General features: G+C 38.1%; 2 protein-coding genes and 1 pseudogene across 3 annotated transcripts in view; 2 read left to right on the top strand and 1 right to left on the bottom strand.

The window, feature by feature from the left end:
• Nucleotides 1-16,775, top strand: part of LOC118269809 (cell adhesion molecule Dscam2) — a 150,808-nt gene that overhangs the window by 125,540 nt on the left and 8,493 nt on the right. For both annotated transcript variants that reach the window (XM_050698747.1, XM_050698748.1), the window contains exons 7-14: nt 496-613; nt 1,127-1,337; nt 4,310-4,520; nt 14,776-14,929; nt 15,602-15,750; nt 15,907-15,997; nt 16,368-16,549; nt 16,627-16,772. In XM_050698747.1, the coding sequence (XP_050554704.1) occupies nt 496-613; nt 1,127-1,337; nt 4,310-4,520; nt 14,776-14,929; nt 15,602-15,750; nt 15,907-15,997; nt 16,368-16,549; nt 16,627-16,772 (1,262 nt within the window). The remainder of the gene's footprint in view (nt 1-495; nt 614-1,126; nt 1,338-4,309; nt 4,521-14,775; nt 14,930-15,601; nt 15,751-15,906; nt 15,998-16,367; nt 16,550-16,626; nt 16,773-16,775) is intronic.
• Nucleotides 8,152-9,168, top strand: LOC126911473 (uncharacterized). The gene is made up of 3 exons (XM_050698752.1): nt 8,152-8,551; nt 8,653-8,762; nt 8,848-9,168. Exons 1-3 carry the CDS (start codon nt 8,492-8,494, stop codon nt 9,134-9,136), a joined length of 459 nt encoding a protein of 152 aa, XP_050554709.1. The 5' UTR covers nt 8,152-8,491; the 3' UTR covers nt 9,137-9,168.
• Nucleotides 10,567-11,982, bottom strand: LOC118270147 (putative nuclease HARBI1; annotated as a pseudogene).

Genomic DNA, 16,775 nt, shown 5'->3' with positions numbered 1-16,775 from the left:
TGCTGCCACATTTCTGTCAAATGTGTATAATCCTATAGTCGAGTCCTAACCTACAAATCTACGGGAAGAGTAGGTTTGGTGACATATTTAGTATTCTCACCCAAACATCTGTGGGAAGATTAGTTTTGGTGACATAAGTATCTTACTCTGCCGTCTACACACTAATAGTGTTCTGTAATAAAACGCCACTGAGCTCGATCTTCAACTCCTCGTACCCAAGTAATTTGCAGACAATATGTTCTGTTACTGTTATGTTCAACAATAAACACATTTTGTTTACCTACATGAGTTCCAGTTAATATCCAATTAATGTTTTCTTCTTGCGAAGTAGCCAGACAAGGCCGTCATAGATCAATAATACAATCGGTACATTTCTAAGAATTTCGTATTAAGAAATTTCTAGAATACTTAATCTTAAAATAGTGTGCTAGTAATGTAGCAATGAGTTTGTCGCTCCAGGTTTAGTCAGATGTCTAATGGGACCCTGTATTACAGATGCCTCATCAAGCATGGCTCCGCGGATGCTGACAGTGTCAGATGATGAGATGGTGCCCCAGGGAGGTGACATCAGACTGGTGTGCTGCGCTATTGGTAGTCCTCCACCCACGTACAGGTATTTAATCGAACTACACTCAAATATAGTCATAATATATCGAAGGGTGGTAATTCGAAGCTACTATACACTGTTGTTGGCTTCAAGTAAATTGATAAATGAAGATATCCATTGTACAACAACGTTTGTACAGTTAGTGTGATGGCAGTGGCACATTCCACTTGGCTTCGTTCCCATTATGCCAGGCCAGATGTTTAGGAAGACCTTCCAAATGGCTCAAATGAACGCCCTGCTAAAATACGAGCTGGAAGAAATCCAGCTCGCGTCATTAAAAGTCCAGAATTCGTTCCTGATTGTAGTTATGGTTTGACTGATCCTCGGGGTTTTAGTTCCATTACAAACGTGGTAAACGTAACTGTTTATAACTGTTTACTGTTTATCCCAAGTTTATTTTTATTGCCCGAATAGAATAGGTCACACTGAATGCAATGCAACAACTATATACAACTAATATCGACTTTTTATTTAATAGCATCCGTTAATTCCGAATATTAAAGCGTCACTTTATTTCAGCTGGTTCCGCCACTCCAATGGTCGTCTGAGCCCAGTGTCCAACAGCATCAGGATCTCGGTGTCAGACCAGGTGCTGATCATCCGGCGGGCGCAGCTGTCTGACGGCGGCGTGTGGACGTGCAGGGCCCACAACCAGTTCGGGGAGCAGAGAAGGGACGCCAGGCTCCGAGTCAGGTCGCGGCTGGTCGTCAGTGTACATCCACAACTACAGGTTAGTCAACAGACATCCTCAATATACACGTCCCATTTATACATCGACAGCCGAACACATCCATAAGAAAATTCAACCGATATCTTTGTTACAAGAACGTGGCTGATATGCACAAGTGAGCCGCATTACTTCGACGTCTTCGGTGAATAAACAGCAGCGTACGTTTCAGCACGAGAATAACCGGCGAACATTTCGTTTTATTACATAAAGGCGGCTAAGAGAAAACACAATTGTCCCAAACGCTCCGACATCTGTATTTGGAGTAGCAGCTAAACTCCTGTCAGCGGCGGGTGACGTTGCAAAAATTGAAAAATAAGTATTCAGATCACAGAAGACACGAGACACATCGCGCGGTGTGATCCTAGCGGCTCGCTCATCGAATATAGACAAGATGAGGCGAGGCGGTGTCGCGAGCGGGGGACCTTTGTTCTTCGGTTATAGGCGGATACATATTTTATATTCTTTTATTTTATTCAGGATTCTAACATGTTATGCAACAAATAGGAGCAGTAATTCATCTGTTAAATAAATACTTTAATATAACTTAATAAATCTTTAATTGGTTTTAGAGCAACCACTTAATTAAAGATCTTTAATTGTGAGTTAATAGTCGTACCAGACTTTGCATTCCAAAAATACTTCGCTCATAACGAAAGTAATGGACGTGAATAATCTTTCAGTATTGGAATTAAGTAGCGAGTGGTTTAACATTACTGAAAATAAAAACGATCCAATTACTGAATTTTATAATGAGGCTGTAATATAATATTTCGATATTTTAGAACTCTTTCCATTTGTTTTTTATTTCAATCCGTCGTTTGTTACATTTAATATTACGTAGTTTTTAGCAGATTTTAGCATCAATCCACACTTTACAAAACACCATTTTTACGAAACTCTGAACTGAAATGCATAAATTTGATCGCGAACAAAGCAACATACCTATAGATAGAGGTAGCTATATACATACTACTATGTACGTAGGTATGTACAACGGCTGCGAGCGATCCTCTGTCATGTAAAAATACGTTGAAATATTTTTTAAAGTTTCGATGTTTCATGTTGGATGGCTGCGTTAGTTGCATTGCACTGGGAATGAATGACACGCTTTTCTCCTCTATTTTATATTTTTCAGGAACGTTTTAATGGAAAAAGTAGTTAGCAACCGACAGACAACACTCGACTATCGGGAAACAATAAAATTGAACAATTATACTTGACCGTTTTATAATAAATCGTGAGCCGATGTTACGTACTCAGATAAATAATATATTTATTGGTTTATTGATAATCGACATGGAATAACAAACAACTCAACAATACAATCAACTAATTAAGTTGTCAAACAAATCAGTATCTGGATGGCCTGTGTACAGACAAACGTCTATTGTTTCAGATACAAAACGTTTATTCTGGTTTTTAATTAATTCTGGGACTCAGCCCATCAAATTTAATAAAACAAGCTTGATTCGCTGTAATTTAATTCACAAGTAAATATTGCCTGTACATAATTTGATTAAGAACTGAACAAAAGTGTTTTCATTAGTTAACTCAAGATCAAAAGTTTATTAATAACTCTTGACACACGAAATTGATGAATTTACATCGTCGATCCATTTATTTCACTTACAGCTCACAATTAATTACAGTAAAAATATATTTAAAAGTCCGATCTAAGAGAATTAATCCCACTTTGGTTCTCCTTAATTCTGTCATTGTATACCCACGCACTACTTCCAAAAATATACCTTTGAAAGTATTTTGAGAACAATACCATGTCCTACAAGTCCTTGTATTATTGAGTTTTTGTTGAAACTAGTCAGATTATAGCCACAAAGATCGCGGCCTTATGTAATCCAGATATTTATAGGCCGAGTGTAACGTATATGTATTTGACCATAACAATAAATTATTCACGTACTATGTTGAATAGCGGCGGTAGCCAATATCCCTTGTCATAGGGTTGTCACTGCGCCGGACGTCGTATTGATATCGGCTGCCGCTCACGTTGGGAACGCTCCACTGTCAGCACACACTGCCTATCACTTCCTTATTGCGGCGTGGCTTCCGGCACACGCTGACCTCACCCCACCGCGCCAAACATATCCTACCTTATACGAAAGGGATTATATCGAAAGCATGGATGACAATATTTTCGTTCTTATTATCATAATAAGATACAAATTCTATTATTCTGATCACTCATGCCTATAAATAAGGAGGATATAAATAAAATAATACCGTATTCCTGTGATCATTATCTTACTACGACACACAAGTGTCCACTTTAATCATTCCAAGCCTTTAAATTCTGCTGTTGAAAATTCAATTAGTCTCATGCAAAATAAATACGACGTACGTGAATACAGTAACGCTAAATGTAATTGAATGGCCAACACAAGAGATCAAAGACTATAGCCGCCCGTACCATTTGCTAGCAGCCCTAGTAATCCAGTTTGAGCCGACATGCGGCGTGACGTAGTCACTAGGTGATGTCCTCCTGAATAATTCATGAGGACGAGCTCACGGCTCGTCTTGAGGCGACTCGCTCGTATTTGTCGCGTGTTTATCGAGTTCCAGCAGTTGGGGTAATTGGGTTAATTCGTTTCCTTTTTTTCACTTGTCACGATAGTGAATTAACTGGCCTAAACAGGCAATTTAAGTCAATTTTTTAAGTGTTTGTGTTGTTTTCATCTAACTATTATTTGTTCGTTTTACTTTACGTTCAATATTCTACGATTGTTGTGATTTTTACTTGAAGCCATGCTTTTAGTTTGTTTTACAAAAAATAAACAAACATTGATTTCCATTTGATTAATTTATTTTGTTCGGTACACAGAAAGCTTTTCCGGGTTTCACTGTTTGTGTATGAGAGATTTATGTTTGTAAACGCTGCCTCGTTACGGTACAAATGTATTTTTGTGGAGAAAACACGTTTAAAAAAATCATGGACAATAATCTGTTTCCCACAGGTAGCCAATTCTGGGAGCTCGGTAGCTTTCAACTGCTCCGTGGAAGGCGGGGATGCTCGCGTGAGGTGGCTGCATGATGGAGTGCCGGTGGGGGGCGGGGAGCGGACGCTGAGGGTGCACGGAGTCGTCAGAGCACACCGCGGCATGTACCAGTGCTTCGCTGAGAGGGACCTGGACAGCGCGCAGGCTGCGGCGGAACTGAGGCTGGGAGGTAAGACAATACTGACATACTGAGACAAACAAAGCGCTAAAATAATATCAATAAATGCTACGTATGTGGGCCCCAATAGTAGTGAGCATTACGTAAAAGGCCACTTCCAGCCTGAAGCAGTGTGTACATTGTACACGGAGTAATTTGGTCAGAGCATACACTCACCTAAATCAATACTATATTACTAATACGTACTTCAATGCTTTTAGAACTGTGGTGAAAGACATCGCGTGGGAATTGAAATGTACTTATAGAAAACAATCGTTTAAGACTTCTTTGATATTATTCAACCAATGTTAGAACAATCTAGATTTGAGCAGTGTAATATGGATTCGAATCAATATTCGACAATTTGGTTGTGAATCCTTTCAGATTCCGGTGACACTTGTGTTAGCTCGCAGCGACACGTAACGCCGACCCGTCACTCACGCAGCACACAGCTATAATCCAGACTCTTTCGAATAAATATAAACTTGACGTATTTAACCCCAATCAGTTTCGCCCCAGTTCCATCATTCATTGTCAGGCCTACCTACTCAAAAAGTGTTAATTCAACTTGAAATATTTTTGTTCAGGAGAACCTCTGCAAGTACACTCGAATCGGCAGAATTGTTCGTTTCGTCTGTTTATTTTATGTTCGCTACTTGAAAATTTCTCAGGAACCTCTTTAAGAAAACGAGCTGATAAGGTGATTCAATTAAATTATAATAGAACGCGTCGCTACGGCTTGGTAGGTACGTGTGTCAAATTTAAATGATTCTGTACATTCTATTAGAAAGGATTTGTCGAAGTACGTAATACAAGTTTCAACAATCGTATTTCCCCAAATGTGGAAGACGTACAACGTACCTATCTGTGATATAAGTGTTGTTCTCAGTAAGAACTTTGTCTATTTATCTTGGATCCAGAAAAACTCGATAGTCCTTACGGAATTAATTCCCTTCAACAAATGTTTAGTCCCATGCCGAGGGTCCATTTGGAATTAATGGACGGTTCAAGGCCATCCTCACGTATTTGTTTAGGACTTGCCAGTTTCGCCATTGTGTTTTTGGGATTACCAGATCACTTTATTTCTTTACCTTTTGTTTTTATTTTATTTTAATGACATCGTGGGAAAGGAGGATCATATATTTGGAATATCTGCTTGTTGGTACTTTTTTCAGAAGGTAGAAGTCAGTATTCGTTGGGTTTCAGTGATAAATATTCTCATATATAATATCTAAAATTGTTGGAAGGATCTAGATTTTGATGGCATTTACTATTAGTTATTGAAAAGGCTGAAAGGCACAATCCGAAAAGTTTAATGCCCAATAATAATCAACTCAGTATTTATTTGTATGGTTCCTATACTAAAGGTAAGGATTTAAAAGCTAGCACGGACTGCGACTTACAAAGTTCACAAGTCAAAAACAAAATAACTACAGCCTTTAACAGAAGCCAAAAAACTCGTTTCTCGAATCGAAAATTGCTTCCTGATTGGCCGATTAACGACCTTTGAGAGTCAATTGGCCAATCGGAGGCCACTTCGGTGTGTAATTACAACTGGTGTAATTTTGCGGAGTGCAGTGCGGTGCGATTTCGTATGTCGTCGGGTTATTGATTAACGGGGGCAGCAATGACTGGACCGGCCATGCGTCACCCGCCGTCACCGACACCGCAAGTCAGGAGAGGTAGCGTGTGACTGATAGATGCTGCTATGTTATGATTCCTTTTAAGAAGATTCCAAGATTCTGATACTTATTTTAAACATGTCATTTGTCCTCATAAAACATTTTTGTATAGAATAAGGACAGCAAGAATAAGGAAAAACAAAACAAAATATTCAACGATAATTCAAAAATGAAAATTTACCAAATCAATAGTTGATTTCACTTACGAAAATTCTTGAAGTAATGATACAATAATGTGATCTTAGATGATAGTTTTGTTAGATACACAACCAGTTGGACAACTAGATTACAGAACATCTCACATTTCGACTCGTCGTCACCGCTTCAGTGTACAACTTGACACCGGTAGTTTACCCGTCCGGTGCGATCTATTGCAGGCATCAACCAGAGGAGGCTGCACAAAGACATACTCCCCTATGATACACCTAAAACCTGCCTCTGTATAGGCACACCCTGCGGCCTAACTAGGTCACCTAGAACAATGTACTTGCTAAACTAAACCTCATGAATTGTTGCCATGTTTCTATAGCTTGTTATAGTTCTATCCAAAGATATAATTCCGTATTCTGTCATTGAATCAACTAACTAACAAGCTCAGCGTACTACTGCTAACACTATCTGACATTGCAACTAAGTCCGTTAAATAACTGTGCTCAAGGAATTTGCTTCATTTAGGAGCAGGAGCAGGAAAAATGGCAACACCATAAATACAAGGTCTGACAGTGCTAATACGACAAAGTAAGAAATATGCGGGCGGCCGGAGCCTATAATCCCATTCAAGCCTTGCTTCAAAAACTTTGCGACTTCGTTATTCATGGACATTAACGGCGGGAACGGTATGAAGAAAGAAAATGAAAGGCTTATTATTAATGTAACGTTCGTCATCTACTTTCTTACATATTTGATCATTCGATTTATGTCGGAGCCTCCTAATATATTTATTGGTTGCGATACACCCGCACCTGATGCCAGTACCATGTGCCGCTGGGGTTTGGGAAACATATCCGTGCTCTTTGATTTGTTCTCAACTTTATTGTGTTTGGAGTTGGGTTTCGATGTTACCAATGCACTCAACTGTTCACAATTCCAGAATGCTGTACTTATAATAACAAAAAGAGTGTATTATACAGTAATAGTACTCACAAGCACTATCTTTCCACAATCATCGCGCAACGAAACCTCTTTACTTCCCGACAAAAGCTTTGTGAGGTAACTAGCTTCATACCTTTGCGCAGCATCCTCTGCAGGCACTAGGTACTCCACTGAGTTTTGCTCGTAAAGGAAAGAGTGCACAACACTAAGACGTTCTAAGCCTTTAGTTAAATAATACTCTCTGTGTGCAGCATGGTACAGTAGTGCTGCAGTGTGTAGTTTAATGAAATGTTCAGAAAAATACACAGCAGCGTACAAACAGTCTTATTTCGTTGGAATTTTGTCATTCGCTTGCAAAGAACCGGGAAATGCACGGAATGAGAAGCCGCAGAGAAACGCTCACAATGTTTTGAAAGTAAAATGCGGGAATCTAACTGAGAACGTAATAAAGAAATGTGAGCAACAACCTCGTACGTCATTCACATCGATAGCATTATCACAATTGGCACTCAAACATAACGACTGAGATAGAAATAAAAAGTTTCCTTGTACATTCTGAATCATTCTCAATTGCTTTGTATTCGGAAGTTGGGAGGCAGTGCTGGCGCATCGAGCGTGACTAATAACTTACCTATAGCCGAGCATGCCTCCTGCTGCGCCCGTTATGGTGGCCATAACTTGCGCAATAATGTCGCGGACAGCCCGTAAGTCAAACCGTGGGATTATCCGGATAGCTGTAATGGAATAATAGAGACAATCTATGACGTCATATATTTTACGTACTTGCTGGATTAGTCGCGATGAGATATCGCTTCCAATATATCGCGTTTTATTGTTTCTTATGTCATGTAGCCACTAAATACAACCGGCCTTACTTATAAAAATCCACTAATCAACAGCTAAGCAACTAATTAACTAATAACTCATTAACTCCTTAATTATCAATTAACTATTTCTTACTTATAAACACTGTTTACACGTCACTTAACTAAGCAATGGTTAAATAACGTTTTTATTTTATACGCTGCCAATACCAAACGTATAGCTACATTGTGATGGTAAAATTCCTGTTATCCAAAGAGAAATTAAAAAATCATAACGTCAAAATTCTAAATTGTGTCAAATATTGTCAAAAGAGTGGTAATTTCAAATTTTTTGGTGTTGTATAAATATACAGCGGTGTGGTGTTTTTGTTGTGTTAGTGATATAATGGAATTGAAATCCGCTAAGAAAAGGGCCCGATCTTCAAACTGGGATGAAGAAGAAAAGGTTATTGTCATATTAAATTTATTGTTACTTGTATTGTATCTTGTTGCACCAAAATACCTGTCCAAATTGTACTAGCTCTGAACTTTGTTATTTTCTTGCAGAGAATCTTAAGACAACTTATAATGGAGAAAATTGATATTATAGAAAAAAAAGACACTACTACAAATACCAATGCAAAGAAAAAAGCTGCTTGGCAAGAAATATTGTCTAGGTAGCATTGTTTTATTTTAATTCTTTCATTATCTCTACTACCAAAGTGGAAAGCACTCATGTTTATAAATGTTAACCTTTTTCAGTTTTAATAGCCTTAATAAAAAGCCCAGGGATATGACACAAATTGTCACCCAGTGGCGTAATACAAAAGGCCTAGTTAAAACTAGAGAGTCGGAGTATCGGCGGGCCAGGCAGATGACTGGTGGAGGACCTCCACCACCAAGTCCGCCACAAGAAGATCTCGAACTAATTCAGTCATTGCCTAATGAGTTTGTGATTGACAGTAATGTTTTTGATAGTGATAGCATATTTATTGAAACAATAAAACAGGTATGCATGTATAGTTTGATTTCATATTGTCGCATAGTATGATTTATTTATTTATACATTATAATAATTGTCCATTGCAGTTTTCAACAGCAACTGAAAAGATGATGTCAGAATCTGGGTTAGCCCCACAGAAATAGCAATTACTGTAGATTCTGAGAAATCAACTCAGGTACTGTAATCCAACTATCAACTGAATGAAATCATTATAATAAAATATTCATTAATATGCTCTCCTTTTTCAGTTATCTAATACTCCTGATGTGGAAGAAAATCCAATTTTATCAACACCACTAGCAGCAACAAAAGTAGAGAAACACACAATAAAAAGGGAATTATATAAGCCTAAACACAAACCTAAACAAAATAACAAGGTAACATCATAATCACAGTACTTATGGTTATGCCTGATGGTTGCATGATTTTTTTCATAAATTACAAAACTGACTGTACTGAATAAATTATGTATGACGCTAGTAGTGGCAAATTTCACCAAAGTTGCCGCATTTAATAAGGATTATAAAATGGTATAGCACTTTGCACAATATTTCTTAAATTCGACACAAAAAAAGATTTTTCAACGAAACTCTATTTCGATGAATTTATTTGAACTTACTAAAAATTCTTCTAGTGTACTCAAATCATACGTTATAACCTCGTATGCACTAGACAGCACTTTGCACGCTATTTGTTATCATCATGTTGAAAATCAGCGAGGATCTCTTGTCAAACAACATTGTCTGTTTACCCGTGATTTCGCTTACAGCTTTCGTCGGCAATATATTGTAACGTATGATTTGAGTACACTAGAAGAAATATTAGTAAGTTCAAATAAATTCATCGAAACGGAGTTTTGTTGTGTCGAATTTAAGAAATAATTTGCAAAGTGCTATACCATTTTATAATCCTTATTAAATGCGCCAACTTTGGTGAAATTTGCCATTACTAGCGCCATACATAATTTATTCAGTACAGTCACTTAAAGTAAGGTGAAAATTTTATTCAGAGTCTTTGGTTCCTCTAAAACTAACAATGTTTTCCAATCTAAAGCAGTTGGCTAAGAATTTATGATTCCATATTACTGGAACACTATTCAGGTTAATGTAAGGAAGACTGCAGCCGAAAAAATTAAGATTTATAGCAACAAGAGTCAAAAGACTGGCACAGGTGTACTTTTTCGTGGATAACACATAAGTCACTGTAATTTAAAAACTGTAGGACTTAGATTTTTTTTATATTTTTCTGATAACAGTTGGAACCTTGCTGATCATCTGGTGCCCGTTGGACGTCGACTTCAGGGACACCCTGTATACATCTTATTGTTTCTTTTTCAGATTGCTGATAATTATGAGGAACAATTGTTCCTACTCACAAAAAAGTGCAAAGAAAATAAAGAAAAACGGGAGGATGAATTGCATAAGAAGAGAATGGCAATTTTGGATATAGAACAAAAATATTGGGAAAAAAAATTAAAAAATGTTTAAATAAAACTATATATTTGTATTTTAAAAGAAATTCTCAATAAAAATGTTTCTGGTTATGTGTGTCAAATTATTAGAGTCCTGTTCAATGGCCTCAGTGTCTTCATCACTGTCTGTGTAAGGGGTTTCATAACTTAAAGTGTCATCAAATTCAATTGCTAAATTGTGCAATACTGCACATGCAACGATTGTCGTTTTAATCGTATTGAAAGACCCTCTCATTATTTCCAAAAGTATCCGAAACCTTGCCTTAAGTACACCAAAACATCTCTCAATTACGTTCCTGGTGCGAATGTGGCTATAGTTGTACCGCCGTTCTGCTTCGTTGCGGGGTCTCAGTACTGGAGTCAGTAAATATGGGGTACAAGGGTATCCACCATCGCCTATAAGTTTTCCTTTAAATTCTCGTTCTTCAAATCTCCTTTTAATGGAACTCTCACGCCATATTCTTGCATCATGAGTACTACCCCTCCAGTGGCAAACTATATCACAGATCTTCAAATCTGCATTACACACCATTTGAGTATTAATAGAATAGTGTCCTTTACGGTTTATATAGTACTGACCAACATCTCCTCCAACTTTTCTTATTTTAATATGGGTGCAATCTATTGCACCGGTAATATGGGGAAACCCACAAATTGTTTCAAATTTCCGAATAGTTTCAGTCTCTTCTCTTAAATTTGAAGGCATTTTAATATAAATGGAACTTTTCGAAGCCAATGCAATAGCAACTCTTTTAGCAGTTCTTGATAAAGTCTGTTGGCTCATGCCATGAATTTCCGCACAGTCTTCTTGAATCTCATGGCGGCCCCAGTATCTTATAGCTGCCATTACTTGTGAACTCCACAGGTATACTGCCGCCCCGGCTATCCATGGACAAGTCGTTTCTTAAGATATTTATAATTTTTACCATATTTTCTTTACTGAATCTGTAGCGATGCTTGAAGTCGCTTTCACTCAATTCCTCCATTGGGTTCGATCTTGAATTATATATTTTTACTCTCCTTCTTGAACCAATATTCCTGAAATTTCTTATTTCTTCTATCTCGTCACGGTATGTGCGTAATTCATTATCGTCGTCAAATATATCCATTTTTTAATATTTATCCACTTCACTTTCCTAAGTAGCGGAACAAAGCCCAGCAAACAGAACACAATTCAATGCGAAGTTTGCATGTGGTGTTATTGTTGAAATATACCACAGCTGTGACTTTTACGAATTTCGGACGCCATTTTGGTAATTAAGGTCTTTAAACAAGGGTTCGTCACTGATTAAGTTGACAGCTATTTAAGCAGTCGCTAAGACATTAATTAGCGTTAATCATCGTTTATGAGTTAAAATATTTTTTAATACGTAGTTTAACTGTGTCTTAACTTTAGTGATCGTTTATAAGTAAGGCCGAACATGTTTAAGTGATTTATGACTTATTTTAAAGAAGAGTTATTCTCCTTTTGCCATTTTTATTTGTATTACCTAATTATCTAACTCTGTATTCTTCATGAAACATTACAAAATAATAAATTAGCAAATGGTACCTACATAGTACGAGTAGTTACCAACAGAACACACATAACTCGATAATTCTATCGCACCCGCTGTTTGGAATCCACGTCCAAACAATTTATTACTTTGGCTATGGAACGCACTTACGCATACCGCAAACTGTCCTAAGCCCGGCTGACCCACACGTTAGCCGTTAAATTTATCAAAATTATATTTACTCGGAAACTATTATCTCTTCTATTTGTTCTTATATACCTATAAAGTTAAAAGTAAATGTGATTATATTTTCAAAGAAAATTTTCAACTCATATTAGTTTTTTGGAAAGTTTTCCATCTCCATTTTCTTCAGCCGCGTTGGCAATGACCCAAGAAATGATTGCATCAAGGAATATAAAAATAAATGATTAAATCTGAAGCCGCGAGCAGCTTAGCTCGCGTTAATTCTCCGAGCTAAGACCAACATTCTGCGCGAGTAGTTTCTTGCGCCTCAAACTTCGCGCCCTGTTTTAAATATTTTCATTCACGGATTCTGCTTGAGTTTCGTAACAGTTTTAATACTTGCTTAAACTATTTTGAATTAAAATAGTTTTCAGAAGACATCCGTTCAGTAACACCGATTTGTATGTAATACGGATTTCCAACTATATGTATAACATAATTAATATTGATTAGGGTCTATCCTCTAGAGCTATAGTAATGTCTGAACTTGTGAAGATTCGTCTCCCAACTATCGTAATACAAGAGCTAGATATACCTAGCGTGTTATAGGAAGCTATCAGATTCGTTGTGAGGTCGAGTGCGCGCGGTCCAGACTCTCTACATTACTAAGGCTTCTGATGTAGGATCTTAGAAGGTCTCAATGTGGTAAGTGGCTCTGGAGCTGAGAGCAACATAAGATGTTGTGCGAGTCTGTGCCCTACAGTTATGTATTGATCGAGGTCACAACTTCGCACGAAATAAACAGATAAATTGTAATGAAAACAAAACGAAATCTAGGTTAAAATAATAAATTCAAACAATCAAAAGTAGATTCCAACTCAATTTCCTCCACTCGTTAATCTTACTTCCGATTCTAATTCCATAATTTTATGGAACAATCGGGAAACAATACGTCAAGCAATAAATTAGTCGGTTTGTGCTCGCTGTGCGCTGTGTGCTGTGAGCGTGGCGCGAGCGCGGGCCGGCGGGTAGCGCATCGCGCACAATTATACAATTAGCCGACTATCAGCGAGCATCTGATATAAATTCGTGCAAAACGATACAACGTTTACAAGAGCTAGCGTTGTGAGCGGGCGCTCTGCCAAAAATAATGCGGACTCAGTGATGAGTGACGGCGACTAATTTTTAACGACATTTATCGTGATGTGAACGAAAACACATTTTAAAATTAGGTTCTTTTAAAATTAAATAAGTAATTCGATTATATCTTAGTGGACTTAAAAACTGGACTCTAGATTGTGGTAACAAAATGCACATAACAAAGTACACTGTTTCAAATGTACACCTCTATGTTCATCTTCCCTGTGAAGCATCTCTATCAGTGTAATCACTAAAATCAAACAAAACACTAATTGTGGGAAGCCACACGTCGAAGTAACCGCGGCCGCCCCCACTTGCGCCACGCGCTGACATATTGTCTGTCACGTCGTCCGGTACGGCCTGTAATAAAGCTCTCAGAAACGCTGGCCGCTCACAATTTAGACCCTCATAATTCCGCCGGCCATTGTATTCATTCGTTATTATGTTAGTGTTGCGGCTAATTGAATTTATTTGCCAAGATTTATGACTGGACGCAGCCTCCCAGCTCAGCCGCCATGTTTCGGACTGCGAATGCAAACAGATTAAAGGGTTGCTAATGTTTGAGTGACGTGGACTAGTACGAGTATAGCGCTAGTGTAGCGAGGTCAGCTTGTAATTACTGGAATTATGCTGTGTTAGTAGTAAACACTGAGATTACCTCGTTGCTCAAATGGGGCGTAAAGTGACTGTCCAGTACAATTCATGTCAAAACAAGGATTAGTTCGCGTCGTATTACTAACGGTTTTCTGATTACAAACTATATATAATAGCTCATAATTAGGAAAGAGGCTCATGTTTTAATGACTTTCTAAAATGAATAAAAATAAGCCAGCTAATATAAAATATTAGATTTTTCATTACGTACGAACATTCAATCAAATTTTATTACTAGCAGCAGACATCGCTTAATGACGGAATCCTGGCCCGAAATTCCGACAGTAGTATTACATCACCCGGTATCTAACATATTATAACATAAACAATGATGTGTCGGCGTCACGAGTGCGATAAATCCGCCGCTAATGGCAGATACCCCGTTATGATTCGTGATAAACGGCCGCCATACATTCGGCTGTACACTGATTGGATTCTGCTGTGATGTAACACTTCGCAAGAATAATTGCTGACTACTTATTACCGCTCGTAGAGAATCAATATACTTACTTGCCAGGATAATAAATACGCTTTTTACTACCATAAGAAAGTTGAAGGTTGTTCTAATATTCGTCGTAAGATATTAAGTCAGGAACAGCTGCGGGTCTAATATTAAAATAAACCTGTCAAATGTAATGAGCAATTTTCTTTGCTTATTTGATGGGGGCTTAACGTGAAAGATTTATAGGCACTAAAATTACTTAGGCATCGTTTCTTTGACCTTTATTACAATTTGTTCACAGACACGGCACCGGAGCTACACTACACGTTCATAGAACAGGCGTTGCACCCGGGACCGTCCCTGGCCCTACACTGCGCCGCGTCCGGCAGCCCCCCACCACGTTTCACCTGGCTGCTGGATGGACAGGCGGTAGAAGAACACAATACTGCACAAAGGTAATTTGTAGAAAGTTGTCTTTAATTGTCATCTTATTATAATTAAACTACGAACGCAGAAACTTGAAGCATATTCATAAATAAAAGTGTGGACAAAAGATTTGCTGCGAAAAAATGGAAGGTCCTGTTTATATTTTCTTTTGCCTAGATAAAAAAAACAAATAGCTTTCGAATGGAAAACTAGTATCTAGTTAACGTGACCTCATAACGTTGAAAATCAATTCGGATAAGGGAGTGTTTATTGCGTCGTTCCTCGCGCATTACTATACCCATGGGTTTAAACTTTACTATTTGGACTTCGTAGGTATCTACTACCTACATAACACTAACGCGTTATCATCACATTGGTCCCTTGCCTTTGGAGAATTTCCCACTTTCATATATCTCGTGAATATATTTTAGCGCTCACGTTGACATATCTTGAGCAAAATTTTATCGTCGCGAATGCTTTAAATTAGATGCTATAAACTTTTTATTTCAACACCTAGATTTATTTGGGCACAAATGAGAGGAAAATTATTTTATTTTACGACGTTCAAGGTCGAATTTTTTAACCATACATCTTTAGAGAGTAAGATAATGTACATGTATAGAAAAAACTCACGTAAGGTTACCTTATTACTTTATGTGTGGTGTGAAATCTATCATTACCTCAACTAATTGTGTTGGCAGAAGTATAAGTCAGTTCCTGAACTCGAACGGAGATGTGGTGAGCTACATGAACCTGACGTCAGTGCGGCCTGAGGACGGCGGCCGGTACACCTGCAGGGCGCACAACTCCAGGGGCGCCGTCGAGCATTCCACCAGGCTTAATGTTTATGGTGAGAGCCATGTTGGATTACATAGCTTTAGTCCCAAAGGTAGAGAAGGCACAAAAGTCAACCAATAAAAACATGATGATGTTCTTCAGTGAAGTCAGTAGTATGGTGCTAGAAAAGCCAAGTGAATCTAAAATAGGTTTTTGTTCACCTGTTCAGGTCCACCTTCGATCCGTAACATCGGTCCAGTGAGGGTGGTGGCGGGCGTGAACACCACCATCTACTGTCCATTCTCCGGATTTCCAATCAGGTTGATGGAGGTGCATTTGCTTAGTAAAATTATAAGTTTCATTTTGTTTTGTTTTTGTAGTTCGATGTTAGATGACTCGATTTTAAACTATCTACATTTGACATTCGTAGTGTTGTGTTCCTTCTTTGTAGTTATCCTTGGCCTGTTGTCCATTTCTTCCAATACTCTCTTTGACCATCGTTTAAATCCCTCTTTCCAACTTGTGATTAATGACTCTGAACAGTCGCTACTATTCTCACAAGTATTATACACATCTGACCAAACATGAATAGTGGTCTACTTACAACATGAAGTACATAAGAACATTTCAGTTCTACAAAATAGATCAATGTAGTCTTAAATCAATTACAATGGAGTCTTCATTTTTTAGTGAGATTCGGTGGCAGCGTGGTGGACTGGATGTCAGCTCTACAGGAGGCCGCGCGTTGTCGGGAGTTGGTGGAGAACTGCTGTTGTGGCCAGCGGAGCCTGCTGATGCAGGAGTCTACTCCTGCAGGGTGACGTCACCATCAGGACAATATGCTCAAAAAGATGTTCAGATCTTTGTTAGAAGTAAGTTCCCAATGTAAGAGACATACAATTCATCCCATTAATATTGTTACTAATAAAAATATATTGTATAATTTCAGATCCACCAAAAATTGCCGGGTTCTCGTTTCCACTTGATTTAGTGGAAGGCAGTTCAATACAAGTTCTGTGTGGGATCACGTCAGGTGACAAACCAGTTTATTTTTCCTGGCTCAAAGATGGGCAGCATATACCGTCTGGTTTACAGGTA

This window comes from Spodoptera frugiperda, chromosome 15 (genome assembly GCF_023101765.2).
Source record: "Spodoptera frugiperda isolate SF20-4 chromosome 15, AGI-APGP_CSIRO_Sfru_2.0, whole genome shotgun sequence".
Classification (NCBI taxonomy): Eukaryota; Metazoa; Arthropoda; class Insecta; order Lepidoptera; family Noctuidae; genus Spodoptera; species Spodoptera frugiperda.
This window is presented reverse-complemented; position numbering and strand designations above follow the sequence as displayed.

Bases quoted from the DNA above. Each gene is read 5' to 3' on its own strand.
- LOC126911473 (XM_050698752.1), top strand. From the start codon at position 8,492: ATGGAATTGAAATCCGCTAAGAAAAGGGCCCGATCTTCAAACTGGGAT. The intron at 8,552-8,652 runs GTTATTGTCATA...ATTTTCTTGCAG, and splicing joins ACTGGGATGAAGAAGAAAAG to AGAATCTTAAGACAACTTAT. The intron at 8,763-8,847 runs GTAGCATTGTTT...AACCTTTTTCAG, and splicing joins TGGCAAGAAATATTGTCTAG to TTTTAATAGCCTTAATAAAA.